General features: G+C 45.9%; 2 protein-coding genes across 3 annotated transcripts in view; one reads left to right on the top strand and one right to left on the bottom strand.

Annotated features, from left to right (window-relative positions):
- dcaf7 (ddb1 and cul4 associated factor 7) overlaps positions 1 to 18,758 on the top strand; it is a 96,056-nt gene extending 77,298 nt beyond the window's left edge. Inside the window, exons 5-6 of the mRNA XM_072486931.1 lie at positions 4,803 to 4,920; positions 10,799 to 18,758. Coding sequence (XP_072343032.1) covers positions 4,803 to 4,920; positions 10,799 to 10,971 — 291 coding nt within the window. The 3' untranslated portion in view covers positions 10,972 to 18,758. The remainder of the gene's footprint in view (positions 1 to 4,802; positions 4,921 to 10,798) is intronic.
- Positions 18,759 to 20,102: 1,344 nt separating this feature from the next.
- kcnh6a (potassium voltage-gated channel, subfamily H (eag-related), member 6a) overlaps positions 20,103 to 23,929 on the bottom strand; it is a 433,047-nt gene continuing 429,220 nt past the window's right edge. For both annotated transcript variants that reach the window (XM_072486929.1, XM_072486930.1), the window contains one exon: positions 20,103 to 21,453. In XM_072486929.1, coding sequence (XP_072343030.1) covers positions 21,187 to 21,453 — 267 coding nt within the window. In that variant the 3' untranslated portion in view covers positions 20,103 to 21,186. The remainder of the gene's footprint in view (positions 21,454 to 23,929) is intronic.

Here is a 23,929-nt window from a genome sequence, read left to right as displayed (position 1 = left end):
TGTCGTGCCCCTGTTCAAAAAAGGGAATAGGGATAAACCTGGGAATTACAGGCCAGTTAGTCTTACTTCGGTGGTAGGCAAAGTCATGGAAAGGGTACTGAAGGATAGGATTTCTGAGTATCTGGAAAGACACTGCTTGATTAGGGATAGTCAGCACGGATTTGTGAGGATTAGGTCTTGCCTTACAAGTCTTATTGAATTCTTTGAGGAGGTGACCAAGCATGTGGATGAAGGTAAAGCAGTGGATGTAGTGTACATGGATTTCAGTAAGGCATTTGATAAGGTTCCCCATGGTAGGCTTCTGCAGAAAGTAAGGAGGCATGGGATAGTGGGAAATTTGGCCAGTTGGATAACGAACTGGCTAACCGATAGAAGTCAGAGAGTGGTGGTGGATGGCAAATATTCAGCCTGGATCCCAGTTACCAGTGGCGTACCGCAGGGATCAGTTCTGGGTCCTCTGCTGTTTGTGATTTTCATTAATGACTTGGATGAGGGAGTTGAAGGTTGGGTCAGTAACTTTGCAGACGATACGAAGATTGGTGGAGTTGTGGATAGTGAGGAGGGCTGTTGTCAGCTGCAAAGAGACATAGATAGGATGCAGAGCTGGGCTGAGAAGTGGCAGATGGAGTTTAACCCTGAAAAGTGTGAGGTTGTCCATTTTGGAAGGACAAATATGAATGCGGAATACAGGGTTAACGGTAGAGTTCTTGGCAATGTGGAGGAGCAGAGAGATCTTGGGGTCTATGTTCATACATCTTTGAAAGTTGCCACTCAAGTGGATAGAGCTGTGAAGAAGGTCTATGGTGTGCTAGCGTTCATTAACAGAGGGATTGAATTTAAGAGCCGTGAGGTGATGATGCAGCTGTACAAAACTTTGGTAAGGCCACATTTGGAGTACTGTGTACAGTTCTGGTCGCCTCATTTTAGGAAGGATGTGGAAGCTTTGGAAAAGGTGCAAAGGAGATTTACCAGGATGTTGCCTGGAATGGAGAGTAGGTCTTACGAGGAAAGGTTGAGGGTGCTAGGCCTTTTCTCATTAGAACGGAGAAGGATGAGGGGCGACTTGATAGAGGTTTATAAGGTAATCAGGGGAATAGATAGAGTAGGCAGTCAGAGACTTTTTCCCCGGGTGGAACAAACCATTACAAGGGGACATAAAATAAAGGTGAATGGTGGAAGATATAGGGGGATGTCAGAGGTAGGTTCTTTACCCAGAGAATAGTGGGGGCATGGAATGCACTGCTTGTGGAAGTAGTTGAGTTGGAAACATTAGGGATCTTCAAGCAGCTATTGGATAGGTACATGGATTACGGTAAAATGATATAATGTAGATTTCTTTGTTCTTAAGGGCAGCACGGTAGCATTGTGGATAGCACAATTGCTTCACAGCTCCAGGGTCCCAGGTTCGATTCCGGCTTGGGTCACTGTCTGCACATCCTCCCCGTGTGTGCGTGGGTTTCCTCCGGGTGCTCCGGTTTCCTCCCACAGTCCCAAGATGTGCAGGTTAGGTGGATTGGCCATGATAAATTGCCCATAGTGTCCAAAATTGCCCTTAGTGTTGGGTTGAGGTGTTGACTTTGGGTAGGGTGCTCTTTCCAAGAGCCGGTGCAGACTCAAAGGGCCGAATGGCCTCCTTCTGCACTGTAAATTCAATGATAATCTGATTAATCTAGGACAAAGGTTCGGCACAACATCGTGGGCCGAAGGGCCTGTTCTGTGCTGTATTTTTCTATGTTCTATGTTCTATGTTCTAAAGATGGGGAGACACTGAAACACAAACAGGAATCTCGGGAGGACCGTCATTTTCACTGTCTGCACCCTCCCAGCTGGTGACAACAGGAGCGTGTCCCACCGTCGGCTACCGTCCTTCGTTTGGTCTACTAATCGGGCCAAATTGTGTAGCCGTTCCCATTCCCGCACTACCTGAATGCCTAGGTACCGAAAACTTCCCCCTACCACCCTAAACGGCAGCTCCCCCAATCACCTCTCCTGCCCCCTTCCCTGGATCGCAAACATCTCACTTTTCCCCAAATTTCCCCAGAATCCTCATAATTTCTTCCATCCCTTCTAGTGTGTCCGAAACATATAGGAGCAGGTCGTCTGCATATAGCGAAACTGTGGTCCCCCCCCCAACACCTCGGTCCAGCCCCTTGAGGCTCTCAGCGCAATTGCCAACGGCTCTATGGCCATCCCATAGATGGGGAGAGGGGGCACCCTGTGTCGTTCCCCGGTGCAGCCTGAAATAGTCCGATGTTGACCTGTTCGTCCAAACACTTGCCACGGGCGCCTGATACAGCAGCCTAACCCAGTCGATGAAACCCCGTCCAAATCCAAACCGCCCCAGTACCTCCCACATATATTCCCATTCCACCCAATCAAATGCCTTCTCTGCGTCCATTGCGACCACTACCTCCACGTGCCTACCTTCTGGGGGCATCATGATCACATTTAGCAACCTTCTTACGTTGGCCGCCAACTGCCTACCCTTAACGAATCCCGCCTGGTCCTTCCTAATCACGCCAGGAACGCAGTCTTCAATCCAATAGGACAAGATTTTGGCCAACAGTTTGGCGTCTACATTTAGTAGGGATATTGGCCTGCAGGAGCCGCATAGCTCCGGGTCCTTGTCTCGCTTCAGGATCAATGAAATAGTGGCCTGTGACATCGTCGGGGGAAGCACCCCACGCTCCCTTGCCTCATTGAATGTCCTCATCAACAGCGACCCCAATATCCCAGAGTACTTTTTATAAAACTCCACAGGGTACCCATCCGGCCCCGGGGCTTTACCCGACTGCATGGCCTTCAGCCTCTCTGCTATTTCCTCCAACCCGAGCGAGGCCCCCAGCCCTTCTACCAATCCCCCGTCTGCCTTTGGGAACTTCAGCCCCCTAAAAAGTGCCTCATCCCCTCTGGCCCAGCTGGGAGTTCCGATTCATACAACCTGCTGTAAAACTCCTTGAAAGCCTTATTAACCCCTGCTGAATCTCCGACCAGGTTCCCGTCCCCGTCCTTTCCCTAAATCCCTGGCTGCCTCCCTCTTTCTAAGCTGCTGTGCAAGCATTCTGCTGGCCTTCTCTTCATATTCATAAATCGCCTCCTCGCCTTCCTCAGCTGTTCCACCGCTTTCCCTGTAGTTAACAAGCCTAACTCCACCTGTAGCCTCCGTCGCTCCCTTAGAAGCCCTGCCTCTGGGGTCTCTGCATACCTCCTGTCGACCTGCAGTATCTCCTTTATCAGTCGGTCCGTCTCTGCTCTGTCTGCCTTCTCCCTGTGGGCCCGTATCGAGATCAGCTCACCTCTAACCACCGCCTTCAATGCCTCCCAGACCACCGTCGCCAAAACTTCACCCGTGTCGTTAACTTCCAGGTAGTTCTGAATACATTTTCTCAACCGCCCACACACCTCCTCATCAGCTAAAAGTCCCACGTCCAGCCTCCAGTGTGGGTGCTGGCTACTCCTTGCTAACCTGTAGGTCAACCCAGTGCGGGGCATGATCTGGGATTGTGATAGCCGAATACCCCGTGTCCACTACCCCCGTCAGTAGAGCCCTGTTCAGAATTTAAAAAGTCAATCCGGGAGTACACTTTATGCACATGTGAGTAGAAGAGAACTCCTTCACTCTCGGCTGCCCAAATCTCCCTGCCCCCCCCCACCCCCCCAATTTGCTCCATAAACCCCTTTAGCTCCTTTGCCATTGCTGGCACCCTGCCTGTCTTTGAGTGTGCCCCACGCATCCGCCGGCCTGCCCCAGGCAGCCTCCGCCGCCGACCTCCTTTCTGTCCCACAGCACATGTCCCACAGCACAAGTCCCTCCCCCGTCAGCGGAACATTTTCCTCCCCTCCCCCCCTAGTAACAGCACTATGTAAACCAACCCCTTCAACAAGCATAACATCTGCTCACCCCCCCACTGCGCTTCCGTGAGCTAGCCCGCCCAACTAGCTTGGTGACCCCCACCCATGGCGCCAGACATTCTCCCACCTATTGTTCCCCCCCCCCCCCCCCCCAAAAGCTCGGACACATATGCAAACGGAAAACAATCCAACGCAATTGCCCGAAAACCCCCCACGAAAAACAGAAAAGATCAAAATGAAGATCTAACATTCACACCTCCATCCCCCATCAGTGCAAATGTAAACGTTAACTCACACAGCTCTACAACAAGCCCCAGATCAATACAGAAGGCATTACAAATACCGTCCGACAAACCAGAAACTTTTTTTTAACATGAGTGCTGCAGCAAAGTTCAAAGACCTTCGTCCGCCACGAAGTCCATCGCTTCCTCGGGCGACTCAAAATAAAAATGTTCCTGCATCAGTAAGTTAGGCATGAGCAAAGTTTGAAATTGTGCCTTGTGCACCTAAACCTAGGTCATAACACAGAAGGCAGTGGTCCTATCACTGACCCCTGGGAAACCTCACTGCACAATACTCTTGCCTGAAAAATAACCATTTACCACTACTTTGTTTCCTGTCACTCAGATAACTTTGTATGCACATTGCCCTCACATTGTCTGAAAGGCAATGTGGCACTTAACCAAATGCTTTTAAGAAGTCCATAATTATCTTAGTTCGATTTTCTGTGTTACCTCATTTAAATTTTTTTTTTTTAAATCCAGTTTTTCATGGTAAATGGGTGAGGGGGGGGTGGGGGGGGGGTGGAAGGGTGCATCTAGTTTACTTTTGGATTCCAGTGAGGCATTAGACTTGCTTTGTGGACCCTACTTCGTTGTTACCTTGCTGTTGCTAATTACTCTTTTCCATCAGTCTGTGATGAGCTAAAACTATGAGCCTCTCCTTTGTAGGTGGTTATTCTCGATGTTCGTGTGCCCTGCACTCCCGTGGCCCGGCTAAACAATCACCGAGCATGTGTGAATGGCATTGCTTGGGCTCCGCACTCATCCTGCCACATCTGCACTGCAGGTAAGAACCATACACTTGGCCAGTTTGTTCCAGTCCAGAGTGAAAGCGGTCACCCTGAGATACAGAGCAGAGTCAAATACTGAGACAGGATTACCCAATCACCTCTGGTGGGATAGATAAAACCGTGTGGCTCCCACCAGTGAATTATTCTGAATGTATGGGACTAGTTTTTTTTTTTCTAAACTAATTTGTGAGGCTTTTGTGTTGAGCAGTGCTGGGAATAGAATTTTTCCATTCCAGCATCAAACAGCTGAGGTACATTGTTGGCTGAATGCAAAATAAAGTTCCCTCCATTCAGCAACACTGCTCAAGCTGCAGAAGGGCACTTCCATTGCCAGTGTGCGACATTTCCTATCAGATCAGACCCGTGGGTCTGAGTCAAATTACTGCAGAAATATGGGCGCATGTCAACTAGGACTGAGATTGAAATTCCCCGAATAATTTCCTAGTTTGGTAGAATTTTTTTGCAGCATTATTTTTCCCCAGATACTTATCAAATTCCCTTTTTTTTCTGGCCCTCTGCTGTTTCTATTTGGGTATTCCATGTCCTCACAGCCCTTCACTTGCCTTCCTTTGTTCTTTTGCTGAGGACTGAAATGTATTGTCCTCTAATTACTGATTCACCTTGGATGCCAAAAGATATGATCCCGATTTAAATCCTCAAAACCTCTCATTATTTTGAAGGTGTCAATCAGATCTCCTTTTAACCTCCCTTGTTGCAGCATTACAATTTCTCTTGATTTTTAAAACCAAAATATCTCAGACCTGAAAAATGTACGAGTTAATCCTTTTGTACCCTTTATGTGGTCTTAACATCTGTCGTAGGTATGCCCAAAACTGGCCACTAGACTATCCAGTCGTTTGTGTGAGTTTACCATTATCTCTCGTTCTCGCTCTCTCTCTCGCTCTCTCATATTCTGTGCTCCTATTTATAAAACCTGGGATTCTGGATCTCTTTTTACAGTTTTAGCAACTCGTGTATCTGCACGCAAACCTTGCTCTGTGCTTTTTCAAGTTTTAGCATGTACTGCAGTTCGTCTCTGCTCCTTTCCCAAGATGTATCCCTCCCTTTCTCAGCATCAATTTTTTTTCAACACGCCCAAATGTACTAATGCAGGCTCATCCAGCCATTCTGCTCAGTTGCCGGGGAGTAGGCCATTTCAATATTTTTCTCACTCAAAGGGCAAATGATTGCATTTTATGAAGGAAAAATAAATTTAGAGTACCCAATTCTATTTTTTTTTCCAATTGAGGGGCAATTTAGCTTGGCCAATCCACCTACCCTGCACATCTTTGGGTTGTAGGGGTGAGATCCCCGCAGACACGGAAGAATGTGCAATCTCTATACGGACAGTGACCGGGGTCGGGATTGAGCTCTGGTCCTCGGCGGTGTGAGGTAGCAGTGCTAACCACTGCACCACTGTGCCGCCTCAGAAAGAAAAGGTTTGGCACAACAAAAAACTGAATTTCCAAAAAATAAGTTGAGGTTTTAAAGAAAGAAACAATTGCTGAGAAAAAGTACAGCAATGTCCTAGCAATAAATATTTAAGCTATAAAGAAAGTAATAAAAATGACCAGAGTGAGAGAAGGTCAGTGTATGGAGGTGGTTGTGTGCATGTGTTGGTGTGCGGTGGTGAGTGAGTGCGAAAATGGAGATTGGGCGGATGGCAGGTTCTCACAAGCGTCCCTGCTAAGAAACGAGCCTCCCAATTATGAATGGAATTCAAAAACCATTTCCAGCACCCCAAACCCCCGATTGAAAGAAACCCCAAAAACTTAACAATTTTCAACACATGTTCAAACCCAGCCTAGACTGATGAGCTAAACAAATTAGGTGCATCGTCTCAGGGTCAAGTGACACCATTACCCACGAGAGCCAACCTGCCGCTTATCCTTTTTAATTCAGAGTAGAGAAATTCTGTTTAAAATAAGGATCTTGAGGTTTTGCTGCGCCCTTTACTTCTTGGAAACTGTCGACTCATCAGCCTAATCATGAACGGTGAGAAGCATTCCCCTTATTTACTGTCTTGTTTGCCAACTTTATATTCCAATTCATTGTTAGTTCCATTTTATTACCATCCCAAAGTTGCCCATTAGCCTCATCAGCTACCATAATTTAATACTATTCGCTCTCCTGGTCAGTTTATATCCTGAACTTAATTATGTTGTGTTTACTCTATTGACCCTGAGACAATGCACCTAATTTGTTTAGCTCATCAGTCTAGATTGGGTTTGAACCTGTATTGAAAATTGTTAAGTTTTGGGCAGCACGGTAGCACAAGTTATTAGCACTGTGGCTTCACAGCTCCAGGGTCCCAGGTTCGATTCCCTGCTGGGTCACTGTCTGTGCGGAGTCTGCATGTTCTCCCCGTGTGTGCGTGGGTTTCCTCCGGGTGCTCCGGTTTCCTCCCACAGTCCAAAGACGTGCAGGGTAGGTGGATTGGCCATGATAAATTGCCCTTAGTGACCAGGAGGGGTTATTTGGTTACGGGGATAGAGTGGAAGTGAGGGCTAGAGTGGAAGTGAGGGCTTAAGTGGGCCGGTGCAGACACGATGGGCCAAATGGCCTCCTGCACTGTATGTTCTATGTTTTGGGTTTATTTTTCAATCGGGTGTTTGGGGTGCTGGAAGTGGTTTGTGAATTCCATTCAGTAATTGGGAGGCTCTTGTTTCTTAGCAGAACACAGCATCTAGCAATCTCACTTCAAGGTGTGCTGGCCTGACGTGGCCTCCGTCAATGGTTTATCCCTGTGCCTTTCGGCTTGCCTCTGCTCAGCTCCTCTGTCCCTTTGGCTGAAGTCAAGGAACATTCCTTTTTTTGAAACAAAAAAGGGACAATTTAGCGTGGCCAATTGACCTACCCTGCGCATCTTTTGGGTTGGAGGGATGACACCCACGCAGACACTAGGAGAATGAGCAAACTCCACACGTACAGTGACCTGGGGCCGCGATCGAACCAGGTTCCTCGGCACTGTGAGACCGAAGTGCTAACCACTATGCCACCATGCCGTCCTGTCCAGGAACATTCCTTTTTTTTTTAAATAATATTTTATTGAAAATTTTTGGTCAACCAACACAGTACATTGTGCATCCTTTACACAACATTGTAACAATACAGATAATAGTGACCTTTTTTAAATTTAAACAAAAACAACAACAAATAAATAAATATTAAATAACAAAAAATAAAAACTAGCCCTAATTGGCAACTGCCTTGTCTCAGGCCACCCCCCCCCCATCCCCCCCCATCCCTCCCCCCCCCCCCCCCCCCCCCCCCCCAAGTCCTGGGCCGCTGCTGCTGCCTTCTTTGTTCTCCCCTATCTATCTTTCCGCAAGATATTCGACGAACGGTTGCCACCGCCTAGTAAACCCTTGAGCCGACCCCCTTAGGACGAACTTAATCCGCTCTAACTTTATGAACCCCGCCATATCATTTATCCAGGTCTCCACCCCCGGGGGCTTGGCTTCTTTCCACATTAGCAATATTCTGCGCCGGGCTACTAGGGACGCAAAGGCCAAAACATCGGCCTCTTTCGCCTCCTGCACTCCCGGCTCTTGTGCAACCCCAAATATAGCCAACCCCCAGCTTGGTTTGACCCGGACTCCTACTACTTTCGAAAGCACCTTTGTCACCCCCATCCAAAACCCCTGTAGTGCCGGGCATGACCAAAACATATGGGTATGATTCGCTGGGCTTCTCGAGCACCTCGCACACCTATCCACCCCAAAAAATTTACTGAGCCGTGTTCCAGTCATATGTGCCCTGTGTAATACCTTAAACTGAATCAGGCTTAGCCTGGCGCACGAGGACGACGAGTTTACCCTGTTTAGGGCATCTGCCCACATCCCCTCCTCAATCTCCTCCCCTAGCTCTTCTTCCCATTTCCCTTTTAGTTCGTCCATCATAGTCTCCCCTTCGTCTCTCATTTCCCTATATATATCCGACACCTTACCGTCCCCCACCCATTTCTTTGAGATGACTCTGTCCTGCACCTCTTGTGTCGGGAGCTGCGGGAATTCCCTCACCTGCTGCCTCGCAAAAGCCCTCAATTGCATGTACCTGAATGCATTCCCTTGGGGCAACCCATATTTCTCGGTCAGCGCTCCCAGACTCGCAAACTTCCCATCCACAAATAGATCTTTCAATTGCGTTATACCTGCTCTTTGCCACATTCCATATCCCCCATCCATTCCCCCCGGGGCAAACCTATGGTTGTTTCTTATCGGGGACCCCCCCAGTGCTCCGGTCTTTCCCCTATGTCGTCTCCACTGTCCCCAAATCTTCAGTGTAGCTACCACCACCGGACTCGTGGTATAGTTCCTTGGTGAGAACGGCAATGGGGCTGTCACCATAGCCTGCAGGCTGGTCCCCCTACAGGACGCCCTCTCTAATCTCTTCCACGCCGCTCCTTCCTCCTCTCCCATCCACTTACTCACCATTGAAATATTAGCGGCCCAATAATACTCACTTAGGCTCGGTAGTGCCAGCCCCCCCCCTATCCCTACTACGCTGTAAGAATCCCTTCCTCACTCTCGGAGTCTTCCCGGCCCAAACAAAACCCATGATACTCTTTTCTATCCTTTTGAAAAAAGCCTTCGTGATCACCACCGGGAGACACTGAAACACAAAAAGGAATCTCGGGAGGACCACCATCTTAACTGCCTGCACCCTCCCTGCCATTGACAATGCTACCATATCCCATCTCTTGAAATCTTCCTCCATCTGTTCCACCAACCGCGTCAAATTTAGCCTGTGCAATGTGCCCCAATTCTTAGCTATCTGGATCCCCAGGTAACGAAAGTCTCTTGTTACCTTCCTCAACGGTAGGTCTTCTATTTCTCTACTCTGCTCCCCTGGATGCACCACAAACAGCTCACTCTTTCCCATGTTCAATTTATACCCTGAAAAATCCCCAAACTCCCCAAGTATCCGCATTATTTCTGGCATCCCCTCCGCTGGATCCGCCACATATAGTAGCAGATCATCCGCATATAAAGATACCCGGTGTTCTTCTCCTCCCCTAAGTATTCCCCTCCATCCCTTGGAACCTCTCAGCGCTACCGCCAGGGGCTCAATCGCCAGTGCAAACAGTAATGGGGACAGAGGACATCCCTGCCTTGTCCCTCTATGGAGCCGAAAATATGCCGATCCCCGTCCATTCGTGACCACACTCGCCACTGGGGCCCTATACAACAGCTGCACCCATCTAACATACCCCTCTCCGAACCCAAATCTCCTCAACACCTCCCACAGATAATCCCACTCCACTCTATCAAATGCTTTCTCGGCATCCATTGCCACTATTATCTCCGTTTCACCCTCTGGTGGGGCCATCATCATTACCCCTAACAACCTCCGTATGTTCGTGTTCAGCTGTCTCCCCTTCACAAACCCAGTTTGGTCCTCATGAACCACCCCCGGGACACATTCCTCTATTCTCATTGCCATTACCTTGGCCAAGACCTTGGCATCTACATTGAGGAGGGAGATTGGTCTGTAGGACCCGCATTGTAGCGGATCCTTTTCCTTCTTTAAAAGAAGCGATATCGTTGCTTCTGACATAGTCGGGGTCCAGGAACATTCCTGATGGACAGAATTTATGGGCTATTCAGATGATTTAAACAGACTCCACATTCACACTTAAAAAATAAAAATAAAGCTGATTGTCCCCTTTCTATTTTATTTGAAACCTGAAGCAGTAAGTGCTCCACCCCAGGTTAAACTGATCTGCACAGAGAAGGAAAAACCGCAAGCTTGATTCACTTGTCCATAAGCACTTTCAATTGGAGGATTGTCTGACTCTGGGCATAGTCTGTTAATTGCGATGAGGGCTGATATCTTGTACTCTTGATCTGAACTAACTGTTTTTGTTTAAAGCGGATGACCATCAGGCACTTATTTGGGACATCCAGCAAATGCCACGTGCCATCGAGGACCCCATCTTGGCCTACACAGCGGAAGGAGAAATCAACAATGTCCAATGGGCATCGACCCAGCCTGACTGGATAGCAATTTGCTATAATAACTGTCTTGAGATCTTGCGGGTGTAGTCCTGTTGACTTACACTAGTTGAGGGAGGGAGATGGGGCCTGTTGTATGTATGTGCGGGACGAATGAGTTAAAGTTAAGGATGCTTGTGCTGATTCTCAGTGTTGTGTTATTGTATACTGAGTGCAATTGGCTCTTTCTGGGTTCAAAGTAACGTTTTTTCTTGGATTCCTGATCCATTTCCCCCAGTCCCCTTTTTTTAATAAAATACTAGCTAGGAAAGGGAGAATAACCCCACCTCTGGTAATGTCCATCCCGTAGTACAACATTAATCTTTTTTAAAATGTCACTGTAAATAAAACTCTAAATTTTGCAATTGGGCTAATACCGACTGGGGTAATTCTAGTTTCAGAACAGTTCCGTTCTCTTCTCCACTTCAGTTAGGTGATTTTTACTGCACCCCCGAGTAAGGGTCTTTGCTTCCAATGCAACTGGGAGCTATCCTTTGTGCCAGGTGTGTGGAAGTATTTTTTTTTTCTTTTGATTGAAAGGTGTGAGAATGTGTCTTTTCCAAAATTAATATTGGGGAATACTGGCAACTTGAAGCCGTAAAATCTGTTTGTGGTGATGTTTACTGTCTGAAGTGAAGGTTCTCTGTAGTATCTAGACAGTGAGGAGAACTCTTGAGTGATGCAGTCAGCAATGATCAGTGCCTTTTGAGAATGCACCCTGACTGCACCAGCAACACCATCCCCACTCATCTGCCTTTATGAGCAGTGTGAATATGTGCAGGCAGCCTTAACACTTGAACGTGACTCCGAGAGCAAGGGTCTGACTTGTGGAAACGACCTGCAAAACGTGATTATTCTTTGTTCAGTTGTTCTGCATTTTCCCAGGCTAGGCACCAGATGCAGCTCCGTCTCTTGTAATGTAAATGAAGTGTTGCACCCATCACTGGAAAATGAGAGCACCATGAAGAGGTGGAATGGGCAGCAGAGTGGACATGGTGCAATGGCTAAGGCTAGCGCTGCTGGCCATTGGAGCCACCATTTTACTTGGCTACAAACTGACAAATGATCTCAACCAGTCCATCCAAATCCAGGATTACAGTTCCATATCTAGCCTTCTCCCCACACTCGGCCATCCATTGATCTGTTGTTGTTGTCTGTTTCTAATCTGTACTTTGATATAAACAGGGTAAATTTGGAGCATTTATTTCCAGTTTAACTGGATTGTCGGGTGTGGCTTCATGCTGGTTGTGTGAGACAAAGTGAGTTATGCTAAAATGGGGCTCATAATCTGAGAGCCGTGCTCACTGCTTCCCCCCCCCGCTAGCTTTGTGTTTTACCCTGCCTATTTTCGGGGTGGGTGTGGGGGGGTAGTGGTGGTGAAGGGCAAGGGGGAGCAGTTTGAGGGAAAGGCAAAATCTTCTGGTATTGATGGCATTCCCCCAGGTGAGATGTTTAATTAAAAATTGGCAAATGCCATTCATTAGGAAGTGGCATCTTGAGGCAATAGAGACTTGTTATGCTTTGTCCCTGCATTTCACTTTATATGTCTCTATCCTGTCACTACCCCACCCTGCAACCTATGGAGCAGCGTGAAGCAGGAACAAAGACCATATAATCTTCTTTAAGGGAATGGACAGAAAAGACATAGTGACGGAGTACAATTGAAAAGCAATAAAAATATACACTCCTCGCAACACAGCTGCAGTTAGACCCTCGTGGCTGTGTTGGGTTATTATTGTGTGCTTTATTTGTCCAGCCCTTGCGTTCTGTAATCCAGGTTTGTCGTTTTTCTCCTCTGGCAAATGTGGTGCAAAGCTAACCTGCTGTGCATGTGTGCATGCGCATGTGTGTACACAAGAGTTCTCTTCAAAACTGCTTTAGATATTACAGCATAAGATAAGACAAGCTTTCCAGCTAGTACCTGCTGGGGATATCTCCGATTCGTGGCTAGAATGCTCAACTTTGGGTATTTCCCAGCAAGTGACAAAAAACAGAAACTTTGCTGCATAAAATTGAGTAAAACTCACTCCCTGTAGCCTTCTTTTCCTGTGTACTCAGTCATCCTCTTCTCATCAGCAGTCATAATATAGAGAGCCCCAGTCGAGTTGGTGAAAAATAGATCATGCTCAAATCTTTGTTTACTGATGGACCCCTTCAGCCCCACCTCCTTATGTAGTTAACATTGTACTAATTCAGGGAAATAGTTGGCAACTGTAGGGTTTTTAGTGGGAGGGGGCATTGTGTGATCAGTAACAGGAATGGATATGCATTGCTGCACACAGCACACCATGGGGAATGAGCCACCAATGTCTAATTCAGGGCACTTGAGTCAGGTTTGAAGCTGATTGGAGTCCAGGCTGGATTCTGGTAGTAGGGGAACTGTAGTTGGAATTGTGAATGCCATATTTTTAACCGCCTGCTGTATTGGTTTCTTATACAGCCAGGGCACAGAATGCAACTGTAAAGTTCACAGTCGTGATGTACAAGTTAAGTAACTGTAGATTCTGCATTTTGAACTGTATTGTCCTGGGCAGCAGTACTGATGGTACAGATGTGTTGCAATATAACACTGGGGCACAGGCCTCACTGGAGGCTGTCACTAGAATATGGTAACAGTTTGGCTGTTATAGGTGTGTTACCGGTGAAGGGAACAAACTAAATTAATAAATTGAAATATTGTGAAGTTTTTTGCACATTGGAGTGATGAATATTGTGTAATAATACTGTGTTATAAATACCTATCATTGCTGACACCGATATTTACCAGGTGAAGGTTTCTGCTAAACCAATGAGTAGCTCTGGTGTGTTTATATTCCAGTTCTTTATCACTGAGCCTTTTGACAGCCAACGACCGTGCCCCCTCAATCCTAACTGACTGGGAGCACTTTCTGTTATCAGTGCTTCCACTATGTGGTAGTTTTCTCATTTTTAATTAGTAATTGCCTGACTCTACCCTCACTCCCGTGCCTCATTAGTAGTTACTGCACCCACTTGTGTTTGTAACCAGTGGGTACTTAGGGAGGCCATGTTGAAAAATAGTGAGGTCAGAGACGTTCGATGTAAAGCTCCAGGGTATTTTAACAGCTTGTGTTTTCATGCCTTTGTACATAGTCAATGCTACGTAAGAGGTTCTGCTTTCCTGGTCAATGGGTGCATTGGAATTCTTTTGTTACCAAGTGACCAGACTAAATGGCCTGTTGTAGCCAAATGTTAAAAGGCTGCAATGCAGATCCACTCTTGCTAAAAGTACACTGGTTAATGTTAAAGTTTGTGGTTAAAGTCAGTGTGTTGTGAGAGTGAATAATATAGGTGAAATTATGTGCATAAAAGAAGCTCCTAGCCCCAGTGTCTGTTGAAATAGCTACTCTCACTGTGGCCCAGTATTTGTTGAGTAATGTTACTCCCATTCCTTTGACCTGTAAGTAGTCTGCCACTATGCAATTTTAAGATGGACACTCCACGTTTTGAAATCCGGAGTGGAGTGGAGTGGAGTGGAGTGGAGTGGAGTGGAGTGGAGTGCTGTTGATTCATGTAACCCTTTTAATTGGTTGATGTGTGATGGGCTACCATGCTTCTTGATGTCTTTATGCATTGCTGTTGTCGGTGCTAAAAGTACTACATCTTTACTGATGAGTCTTCCCACTGTAAATAGTGTCACATCTTCATCTGTCTGATTCTCTGTCTTGCAAATATAAAATAGTATTTTTACACTAGACTTTTTCCTACAGCATATGCTTAAAAACTCCTAAATTACACCACCTTCTTGCAATTGTTGCCCGCAACAAAAAGCTGATTGCTTTGAAAATGTGTTTTTAAAATTAAAATTAAGAAAAATATCAGAGTTCATCCTGTGACACAAGTGGGTAAAATCACCACTGAAAGATCAACCCCAGTGTCAGCTGAGAACCCTGGTGTGCTGAGTTTGCTGATATCAGTTGGAAACAGTGATTGGTTAGAGCATCCCTCAGCCAGGGTGAAGTACTGGTTAGTACATGACTCCTTTTGGAAAATGTATAGTTGTCTCATCAGAACAGGATTCTGACTGTGTTCACATTAAGATATTGGTTGAAAAGGGGAGATTTTGTACCCATGATGTCATAACCCAGACTTGGTGTCTCTAGATTGGACTGTAATACCTACACTATTCAGTTTATAACTTGCTTATTTATTCACCTGACACTGCCATGTGGTGACATTTCTCACCCAACACCCACTTAACACAGATACAGACATAATTTTCCTCAATCGGTGACTACAGTTCATTGTACCCCTTGTTCTGAAGGGGTTCTTGCTGACATTCCAGAATAACATGCAATAGCTCAGATGTAGCCCATTAACTTCAGTCAATACCAGCACAGTTCAATGGTTGCATTCTCAAATTTCCATTAAGTATTGTCATGAATTGTGAAAAAGGGAGCATTAAGTACAGATTGTAACCTTGTAAACTTCATGTGTGTGGTCAGAGGTGTATGGCATAGGATGAAGTATGAATGGTTACACGCACTGGTGGAAGAGGGAAAGGAGATGATTAATTGAAAGTACTTTTGTTAATGCAGTGACACCAATATTTTAAATAAGCCAACAATAGGCTCTCGGATGGCAGCAGCAATTCTAATGTAGTTGGGAATCACTGGTCTAATAATATTGTAGAATCACAGTTCTTTGTATATCAGAGCTCCTCTTTCTCTCTCCCTCCCTCACCCTGAATTTCTAACGATGGCTCTTTCCCTGCTGAGGGTGAGGTCCTCTGCTGGCTCATTAGATGATGATTTAGTTGAACTACCAAGATCACTGGTTCAGTTGCTCTTGAGATGCCCTCTGGCAAGGGAGCACTACCAATTGCCATCGGCTAGGTTATCCTTCACGCCAATGGCACGCAGGTCTCTTGTGGAGGTTGTGCTACTGAGCTGTGGAATTCTTACAATGATGCCCAGTCATTCAAATAATTATAAAGTTAACTTTCTGTTTAAATTTTTAATATTTCTTTTTGGAGCCTGCTTGTTGAGTGTGTGTTCCCATTATGCTTTATAACACTGCCTGCCTGGGCTGTATATGGAGAGTGTGGGTATTTGCAATTGTACACCCCAGGCTGCAGGCCTAATATTGGTGCCGAAAACAATTTGAGTCGGAAAGTGTACATCGTTGGGTGAAGTATGATTTCTTCTCTAGGCTGTTTGTATAGCTTCTGGGTGTAGTGAAAGTGCTGCTTCAGAAAGTTCTTCAGGTGAACAGCAGAAATAGTCTCATTTAACTGCAGCTAACACCTGCGGGGAAGGTATGTAATGTTGATAAGTGGGAGTATAAAATCAATCTGTTGTTTCACCACTTGGAGCCCACCAGCGTAATCGCATTGTTGTTTTTGTGTTGCTTATAGTTGGTCGGGAACATATCTCCCTCTGGTCGGGTGGCGCAGTGGTTAGCACTACTCACGGTGCTGAGAACTCGGGTTTGATCCCGGCCCCGGTTCACTGTCCATGTGGAGTTTGCACATTCTCCCCGTGTCTGCCTGGGTCTCACCCCCATGATGCACAGATGTTCAGGGTAGGTGGATTGACCATGCCAAATTGGGGGGGGCGGGGGAAAATAAATGGGTACTCTAAATTTATATTTTAAAAAAACAAAAACAAATCTCCTACTGATATCTGACTTAAAAGGTCATCCCTTCTAACTGGGATGTGTCACCAGGTTGTTTGGCGACAGGAGGCATTGCAACTGCAGCCTATCATGCATGCACTTTCATGATAGTGGCTGCTCCATTATTGACAACTTGAACCAAATCTCACTCTACTCTCTCTCTCTCTTCTCTTCCCCCCCACACCCCTACCCCTACCCCTACCCACCCACCCAACGGCACTGGACTCAATTGAAGCACTTGCTGCCCTGACAGATCGGCTAATTGCACAATATACATGGGGCTTCCTTTACCTACCAAATTGAAGGGGCAGTGTGTTGATCTAATTTAACCCTTGTTTGCTGCAGGCATCAAACGTGGCTATTTTGATCAATAGTTTTTAATTCAGATATGCTAATGGCATCCTGCTTAGTTATTTGAGGGGGCTAAGAAAAACATCATGCATTTAATTTCATCTGTTTACTGACCTTCCTGTTTAAAGAAATCCGGAACTCTGCAGGGTACCTCATGTGTGGTACGAATCCACATGAAATATGTATGATCCAAGCTTTATTGGTCCTGTTAACTAATCCCAGTATGACAGTGTGGATGCTGCAGATTGGGATGGGGCAATCATGGGAATCCTGCTAATGTTCGTTATCCTGTGATTCATGCCTGAAACCCTGTCTGATTGTCCAGCAAGATGAGATTGGGCTTGCCCTCCTTGCTACTGCTCACCATCTGGGCTCATAACGGCCATTTGGGCCAGCTCCAGGAATGGTCATTGCTGCCACTGATGTCGGGTAGTGCGGGGAAAGTGGGCTTTGAACTGGGGAGGAGGTAATCCAAGGCTTGAAGTCAACAGCAACAGAGAGCAGAAAACCCCCAAGAGCCGATTTCTGCCTGAGGTCACCATATATAAAGTTGACTGTGTATCCAAACACTCGCTGTTAAAGCCCAACACACTGGTTTCATTCTGACAGGCCCCACCTTTCCGTTGGTGTGTTGTGGTTGTCAAGTTTTGGCAATCGGCATCAGTGACTGCTGGTGATATCTTGTGTACTGAGTAACCTGCTTCCGAGTTCTGCATTTGAAAGGTGACCTTTTCACTGATGCCCACAGATCTTTTGTTCTCTGTGTCATTAGATCCCAGACTTGTTCATTGTGTAGCTCAACTTAAATTTGTTTATTTGCAGTGACAGTATTTCTAGATGTATGTTCCAATAAGGTGTATAAAGTATTAGTGCATGCTGCTTGGAAAGGATAAAGCACAAATCCTAGTTTGGGAGGGGAAGGGGGGGTTGCTCAGTTATTGTAGACTGCCAGCATTATTTTTTTTGTGCCCTGTCCATTTCTGGGGTAGGGTGTAGTCATATATTTCAAAAGGAGTTGTGCATCTGTCCACTTCCTGTCCATAAAGCAGCCCCCTTCTTGAACAAGAAAGTCGGTTGCATTGTATTTGTAACCCAGTCACCAACCCTCAATTGAACGGATAGCCAACTGTCCAGTTGTTCCACACTTCCGGGGCAAGTCACTTTATTTGGTGAACTAAATCCTTTCTTCCTGAAGCTTTTACTATAAAATCTCAACTTGCACGTTGCCTCTTTTAATGACACCAGTCCACACATTATCGCCAGTGTTACACTTAAGGTTTGGTGTTGTGTGCACCCCCCCGCCCCCCTCATTTTAAACCTGTCGCAGGGCAGCTGAGTGTAGCTGCCAATTGTTTTTTAGTAGTTAGTTCAGGTGCTGTATACCAGATGAGGCAGGAATCTTGTGTGTTTTTTAATTCCTCACATTTTGATTTGAAAAAAAAAAAAAAAATACAATGCACCCTTGGAATTATATGAGCTGGACATGTTCGTATGGCATTGTTTCCTCAGCGAGTCACAGAGACGTTTTGTCCTAGCACTTTTGGCTGGTGCCCCAAAGTCTAATTTCAAGGCCAGTGCATTTATGTTGGAAGGAGCATCCATCTTATATTGAAGAAACAATTTGTCTTTTAATTTAAAAAGTCTTCAAATTTCTGAATGTCCATTTACCCTGTGAATGGCATTTTTCTTATTTATATTGTGCGATTTTTTTTTTTTTTAATTATTTTTTTTTGTCCAGTTTCTGTTCATTAATGAATGCATAGCTGAGTGCTTTCTTAGAACTGTAGAATGTTTTTGTTTACAATGGAATATATAAGATGTTAACTTTTTCTTAATAAAATTACTGAAGCGTGTCAGTGTTGTTGTTTTCATTGGCCAGTTTTTTTCCCATTGGTCTTTCCTTTATCAGTATTGGAAAATGCAACATGGTCTGGTAGGTTATCACGCTTATTTCCATGCTTCTCTCAGTCCCATTCCCTGATCTATCCCCATTGCCCTGCAAGTATATTTTCCAAAGTGCCCATGCAATTTCTATTTAAAATCATTGTCTCCGACTCCTCCACCCTTGTGGCCAACTGGTTCCAGATCATTACCACCAGTTGTGTAAAAGGGATTTTCATCACATTCTCCCTTGCATCTCTTTCTCAAAGCACGGTAGCACTGTGGCTTCACAGCGCCAGGGCCCCTGGTTCGATTCCCGGCTGGGTCACTGCAGAGTCTGCACCTTCTCCCTGTGTCTGCATGGGTTTCCTCCGGGTGCTCCGGTTTCCTCCCACTAGTCCCAAAAGACTAGTAATTAGGTAATTTCGACATTCTGAATTCTCGCTCTTTGTACCCGAACAGGTGCCAGAATGTGACAACTAGGGTCTTTTCACAGTAACTTCATTGCAATGTAAGCCTACTTGTGACAATAATGATTATTATTATTATTACCTGTTTCTCTTTTCCCCCGCCCAACCACCACCTCCATGCCTTGTACCATCAGCTGACGGAAACTTGTCTACCTTATCCAACCTATCCATCTTGGCTGATCTCCATGTTCCATTTAGAACAAGCCCAGCTTCTCCAGCCTAACCTCCCCCAACTAAATGTCTTTATTGTCCTTCCGATAATAGCACTCAACACTTAACTTTTCCTGTGGCAGGTTTCCTTGTACAGATTTATCCTTTACCTCTTTTGTGAAGGCTATTGGAGCTGGAAAACACTTCAGGATTCTGATGCCTGCGCTGATATCGTGTGAAATAGATACAGCAATATTCCTCTACATTTTCCAACAAGAAATATAAAGAAAACACGTTCACTATGCTGGATTTGCTAATCTAGCATAGTTAAAGTTAAGAATAAGGATCATGTTCGCATGACTCAGTTCTGCAAATATTGAAGATATATGAGGATGTTTCAGTAAACAACACAGTATAATTTATGGAAAAACAGCCTATTTGTGACGAGATAGGCGGTTAGTTAAGCTAATCGTTTTTGGTGAGAGAAGATAGGATGGTCAGGACAGGACACCAGGGAAAATTTGACTCGCACTGAGGATTTTTTTTTTGTTTGCCTGAGAGGAGAGATAGGGCCTCCAGTTAACATTTCATCAAAAAGACAGCACCACCAACAATACTGTATTCTCCCAGTATACGGAACACATCCACTAAAGCCAGTGCATGTGCTGGTTGGGCTATGCTCCAATAATGACAGCATTTTTCAGTTAATAAGCTTACTGTTTATTAAATACTCTCAAATGCACATCTGTTTCCATGGACAAGATTGCTTGGCCAATCACAACATTGCCCCATTTTTCTATGCAATCAAATGTCACTCAACCCCATGAGCTGTCGGCCCAGTTTTCTGGAGGATGAAGGCAGCAGCAATATGAAACCTACAGGATTGGGTTCAGGTGAGGTTTCTGGCAGTGTGGAGAGAGTTGGGACCATGCAGGGTGTACATGCCATCTACTTCTTACCAAATGCATCCATGTTATGAGGGGGGTTGGGGGGGGGGAAAGAGAATGCTAACTCCTCCATTATAATATCACAGGAGAACTGAGAATACCCAATGACTGCTCTGCCCACCTTTGGATTGAGGTGTTTACGGAGTGCAAGGTTGGGGGAGGATTTGGAGCATACACTCATGCAGGGAGTGGAATTCTGGTGTTAGCACTCTGGGCTAATTTTAACCTCTGGTCAGTGTCGAACGGACTGTAGTAGATTCACTGTTGGCATAACACACTGCCTGATGACTGAGTGACATCAATGGATAAGCAAACTGCAGTGGGTGTGTAACTCAGCCAATTGTTAGAATGTTATGACCCTTACCACAGCACAGCTGGCAAGGCAAGTTACGTTTGCAATGCACCAAGCACACTCGGGTACTGCATCGGTCAGATACACACCAATGTACCACCTTCAGTTCTATTGCTGCCCAACAGTGTTGGGTGTCAAATTCATTAAACATTGTTGCTCATCTACAACCAGACCTTTGTGGACAACGTTTATGAAATATCCTGAGTCTTCACAGAATGGCTGTTTTTGTTTCCTGTGGATGATAAATACTTTAAAAATCAAACAATGAAATTAAACTGGATTGGGCTTGCTGCGGTTTTTCCTCATGTCCAATAATCGTACACAAACCAAATTGGGTTGTCTTGCAGCTGTTTTAGTAATACAGTCCTGCCCAATCTCCCTTTCGCAGCATCAAGGAACGCCAAGGCAGCACTGGCCTCTGCAATGTGGCTCAAAAAACAGGATAGAGTGAGGTAAAGTTCCTGCAAACTCCTGCGAGGCCCTAACTGCCTGGAAGGACTGGGTCCGACACATGCCGCTTAATGTCTGTACATGTGCTGGAACTTTCCAAATGCTCTGGGAGTGAGTGAAAGCGAGCAGGGCTGAAGTAAGTAGGTCTCTGAAGATTTGCCCGAAGGGGTGGTGACATTTCGTGTCCGGACTGAGGATGACGGGTGAGGGTTTGATCTGGCACCGCTGTCAGCTGAGCTCCAACAGAAACGCTATCCTGGGAGATCTGTTGTTTCTCCCTCTTGAAATAGCATGGAACCTGGAAAAGGAAACAGAATTCCATGTGAATTGTTGTGCTAATTATGTTCATACAGTTTAATGATCTTACCTTCCAGGCCTAAAGAAAATGCTATTATCTTTTTCTAATCTTGTGGCTAGGTTGTGGGGGGGGGGGGGGGGGGGGGGTTGTGACAGATGTTGATTAACATGAAACCACCCCCCCCCCCCCCCCCCCCCCCACAAGAAAAAGGGAGAGACAAGACCTGAGGAAAGAGGCTGAAACAAGGACAGGAGTCGGTCAGAAAACCTAGCAAACCTGCTCCATCATTCAATATAGAACATTGAATCCCGACAGTGCAGAAGTACCCTTCTTCATTCAAAAGGCTTGTGACTCGTTGCAATTTTTGGAGTGGGACATGGGCTTCGATGAGCTAAGTTTGAAGATCAGCCATAACAAATGTGAGGTAATGCATTTTGGAAGGTCTAATGCAGGTAGGGAATATACAGTGAATGGTAGAACCCTCAAGAGTATTGAAAGTCAGAGAGATCTAGGTGTACAGGTCCACACAGGTCACTGAAAGGGGCAACACAGGTGGAGAAGGTCGTCAAGAAGGCATACGGCATGCTTGCCTTCATTGGCCGGGGCATTGAGTATAAGAATTGGCAAGTCATGTTGCAGCTATATAGAACCTTAGTTAGACCACACTTGGAGTATAGTGTTCAATTCTGGTTGCCACACTACCAGAAGGATGTGGAGGCTTTAGAGAGGGTGCAGAAGAGATTTACCAGAATGTTGCCTGGTATGAAGGGCATTAGCTATGAGGAGCGGTTGAATAAACTCGGTTTGTTCTCACTGGAACGACGGAGGTTGAGGGGCGACTTTATAGAGGTCTACAAAATTATGAGGGGCATAGACAGAGTGGATAGTCAGAGGCTTTTCCCCAGGGTAGAGGGGTCAATTACTAGGGGACATAGGTTTAAGGTGCGAGGGGCAAGGTTTAGAGTAGATGTACGAGGCATGATTTTTACACAGAGGGTAGTGGGTGCCTGGAACTCGCTGCCGGAGGAGGTGGTGGAAGCAGGGATGATAGTGACATTTAAGGGGCACCTTGACAAAGACATGAATAGAGGGATATGGACACAGGACGCAGAGAAGAGGAGAATGTGCAGACTCCACACGGGCAGTGACCCGAGGCTGGAATCAAACTCGGGTCCCTGGTGCTGTGAGGCAGCAGAGCTAACCACTGTGCCACCTTGCAGCAGATTATGGCTGATCTTTAAGAACATAAGAACTAGGAACAGGAGTAGGCCATCTGGCCCCTCGAGCCTGCTCCGCCATTTAATGAGATCCTTTGAGATCTCTGGCCCGTACACCATATCCCCGAATCCCTTTATTCTTTAGAAAGGTATCTATCTTTTTCTTAAAAACGTTTAAAAAAGGAGCCTCAACTGCTTCACTGGGCAAGGAATTCCAGAGATTCACAACCCTTTGGGTGAAGAAGTTCCTCCTAAACTCGGTCTTAAATCTACTTCTCCTTATTTTGAGGCTATGCCCCCTAGTTCTGCTTTCCCCGACCAGTGGAAACAACCTGCCCGCATCTATCCTATCTATTCCCTTCATAATTTTATATGTTTCAATAAGATCCCCCCGCATCCTTCTAAACTCCAATGAGTACAGTCCCAGTCTACTCAACCTCTCGTCATAATCTAATCCCCTCAACTCTGGGATCAACCTAGTGAACCTCCTCTGCACTCCCTCCAGTGCCAATATGTCCTTTCTCAGGTAAGGAGACCAAAACTGAACACAATACTCCAGATGTGGCCTCACCAACACCCTATACAATTGCAGCATAACCTCCCTCGTCTTGAACTCCATCCCTCTAGCAATGAAAGACAAAACTCGATTAGCCTTCTTAATCACCTGTTGCACCTGCACACCAACTTTTTGCGACTCGTGCACCAGCACACCCAGGTCCCTCTGCACAGCAGCATGTTTTAACATCTTACCGTTTAAATAATAATCCATTCTGCTGTTATTCCTCCCAAAATGGATAGCCTCACACTTGGCAACATTGAATTCCATCTGCCAGACCCTAGCCCATTCACCTAACCTATCCAAATCCTTCTGCAGACTTCCGGTATCCTCTGCACTTTTTGCTTTACCACTCATCTTAGTGTCGTCTGCAAACTTTGCCACATTGCACTTGGTCCCCAACTCCAAATCATCTATGTAAATTGTGAACAACTGCGGGCCCAACACTGTTCCTTGAGGGACCCCACTAGTTACAGGTTGCCAACCAGAGAAACACCCATTTATCCCCACTCTGCTTTCTGTTAGTTAACCAATCCTCTACCCATGCTACCACTTTACCCTCAATGCCATGCATCTTTAGTTTATGCAGCAACCTTTTGTGTGGCACCTTGTCAAAAGCTTTCTGGAAATCCAGATATACCACATCCATTGGCTCCCCGTTATCTACTGCACTGGTAACGTCCTCAAAAAATTCTACCAAATT

Source organism: Scyliorhinus torazame, chromosome 21 (genome assembly GCF_047496885.1).
Source record: "Scyliorhinus torazame isolate Kashiwa2021f chromosome 21, sScyTor2.1, whole genome shotgun sequence".
NCBI classification, from domain to species: Eukaryota; Metazoa; Chordata; class Chondrichthyes; order Carcharhiniformes; family Scyliorhinidae; genus Scyliorhinus; species Scyliorhinus torazame.
The sequence above is the reverse complement of the archived record's forward strand: the minus strand, read 5'-3'. Positions and strand labels throughout refer to the sequence as shown.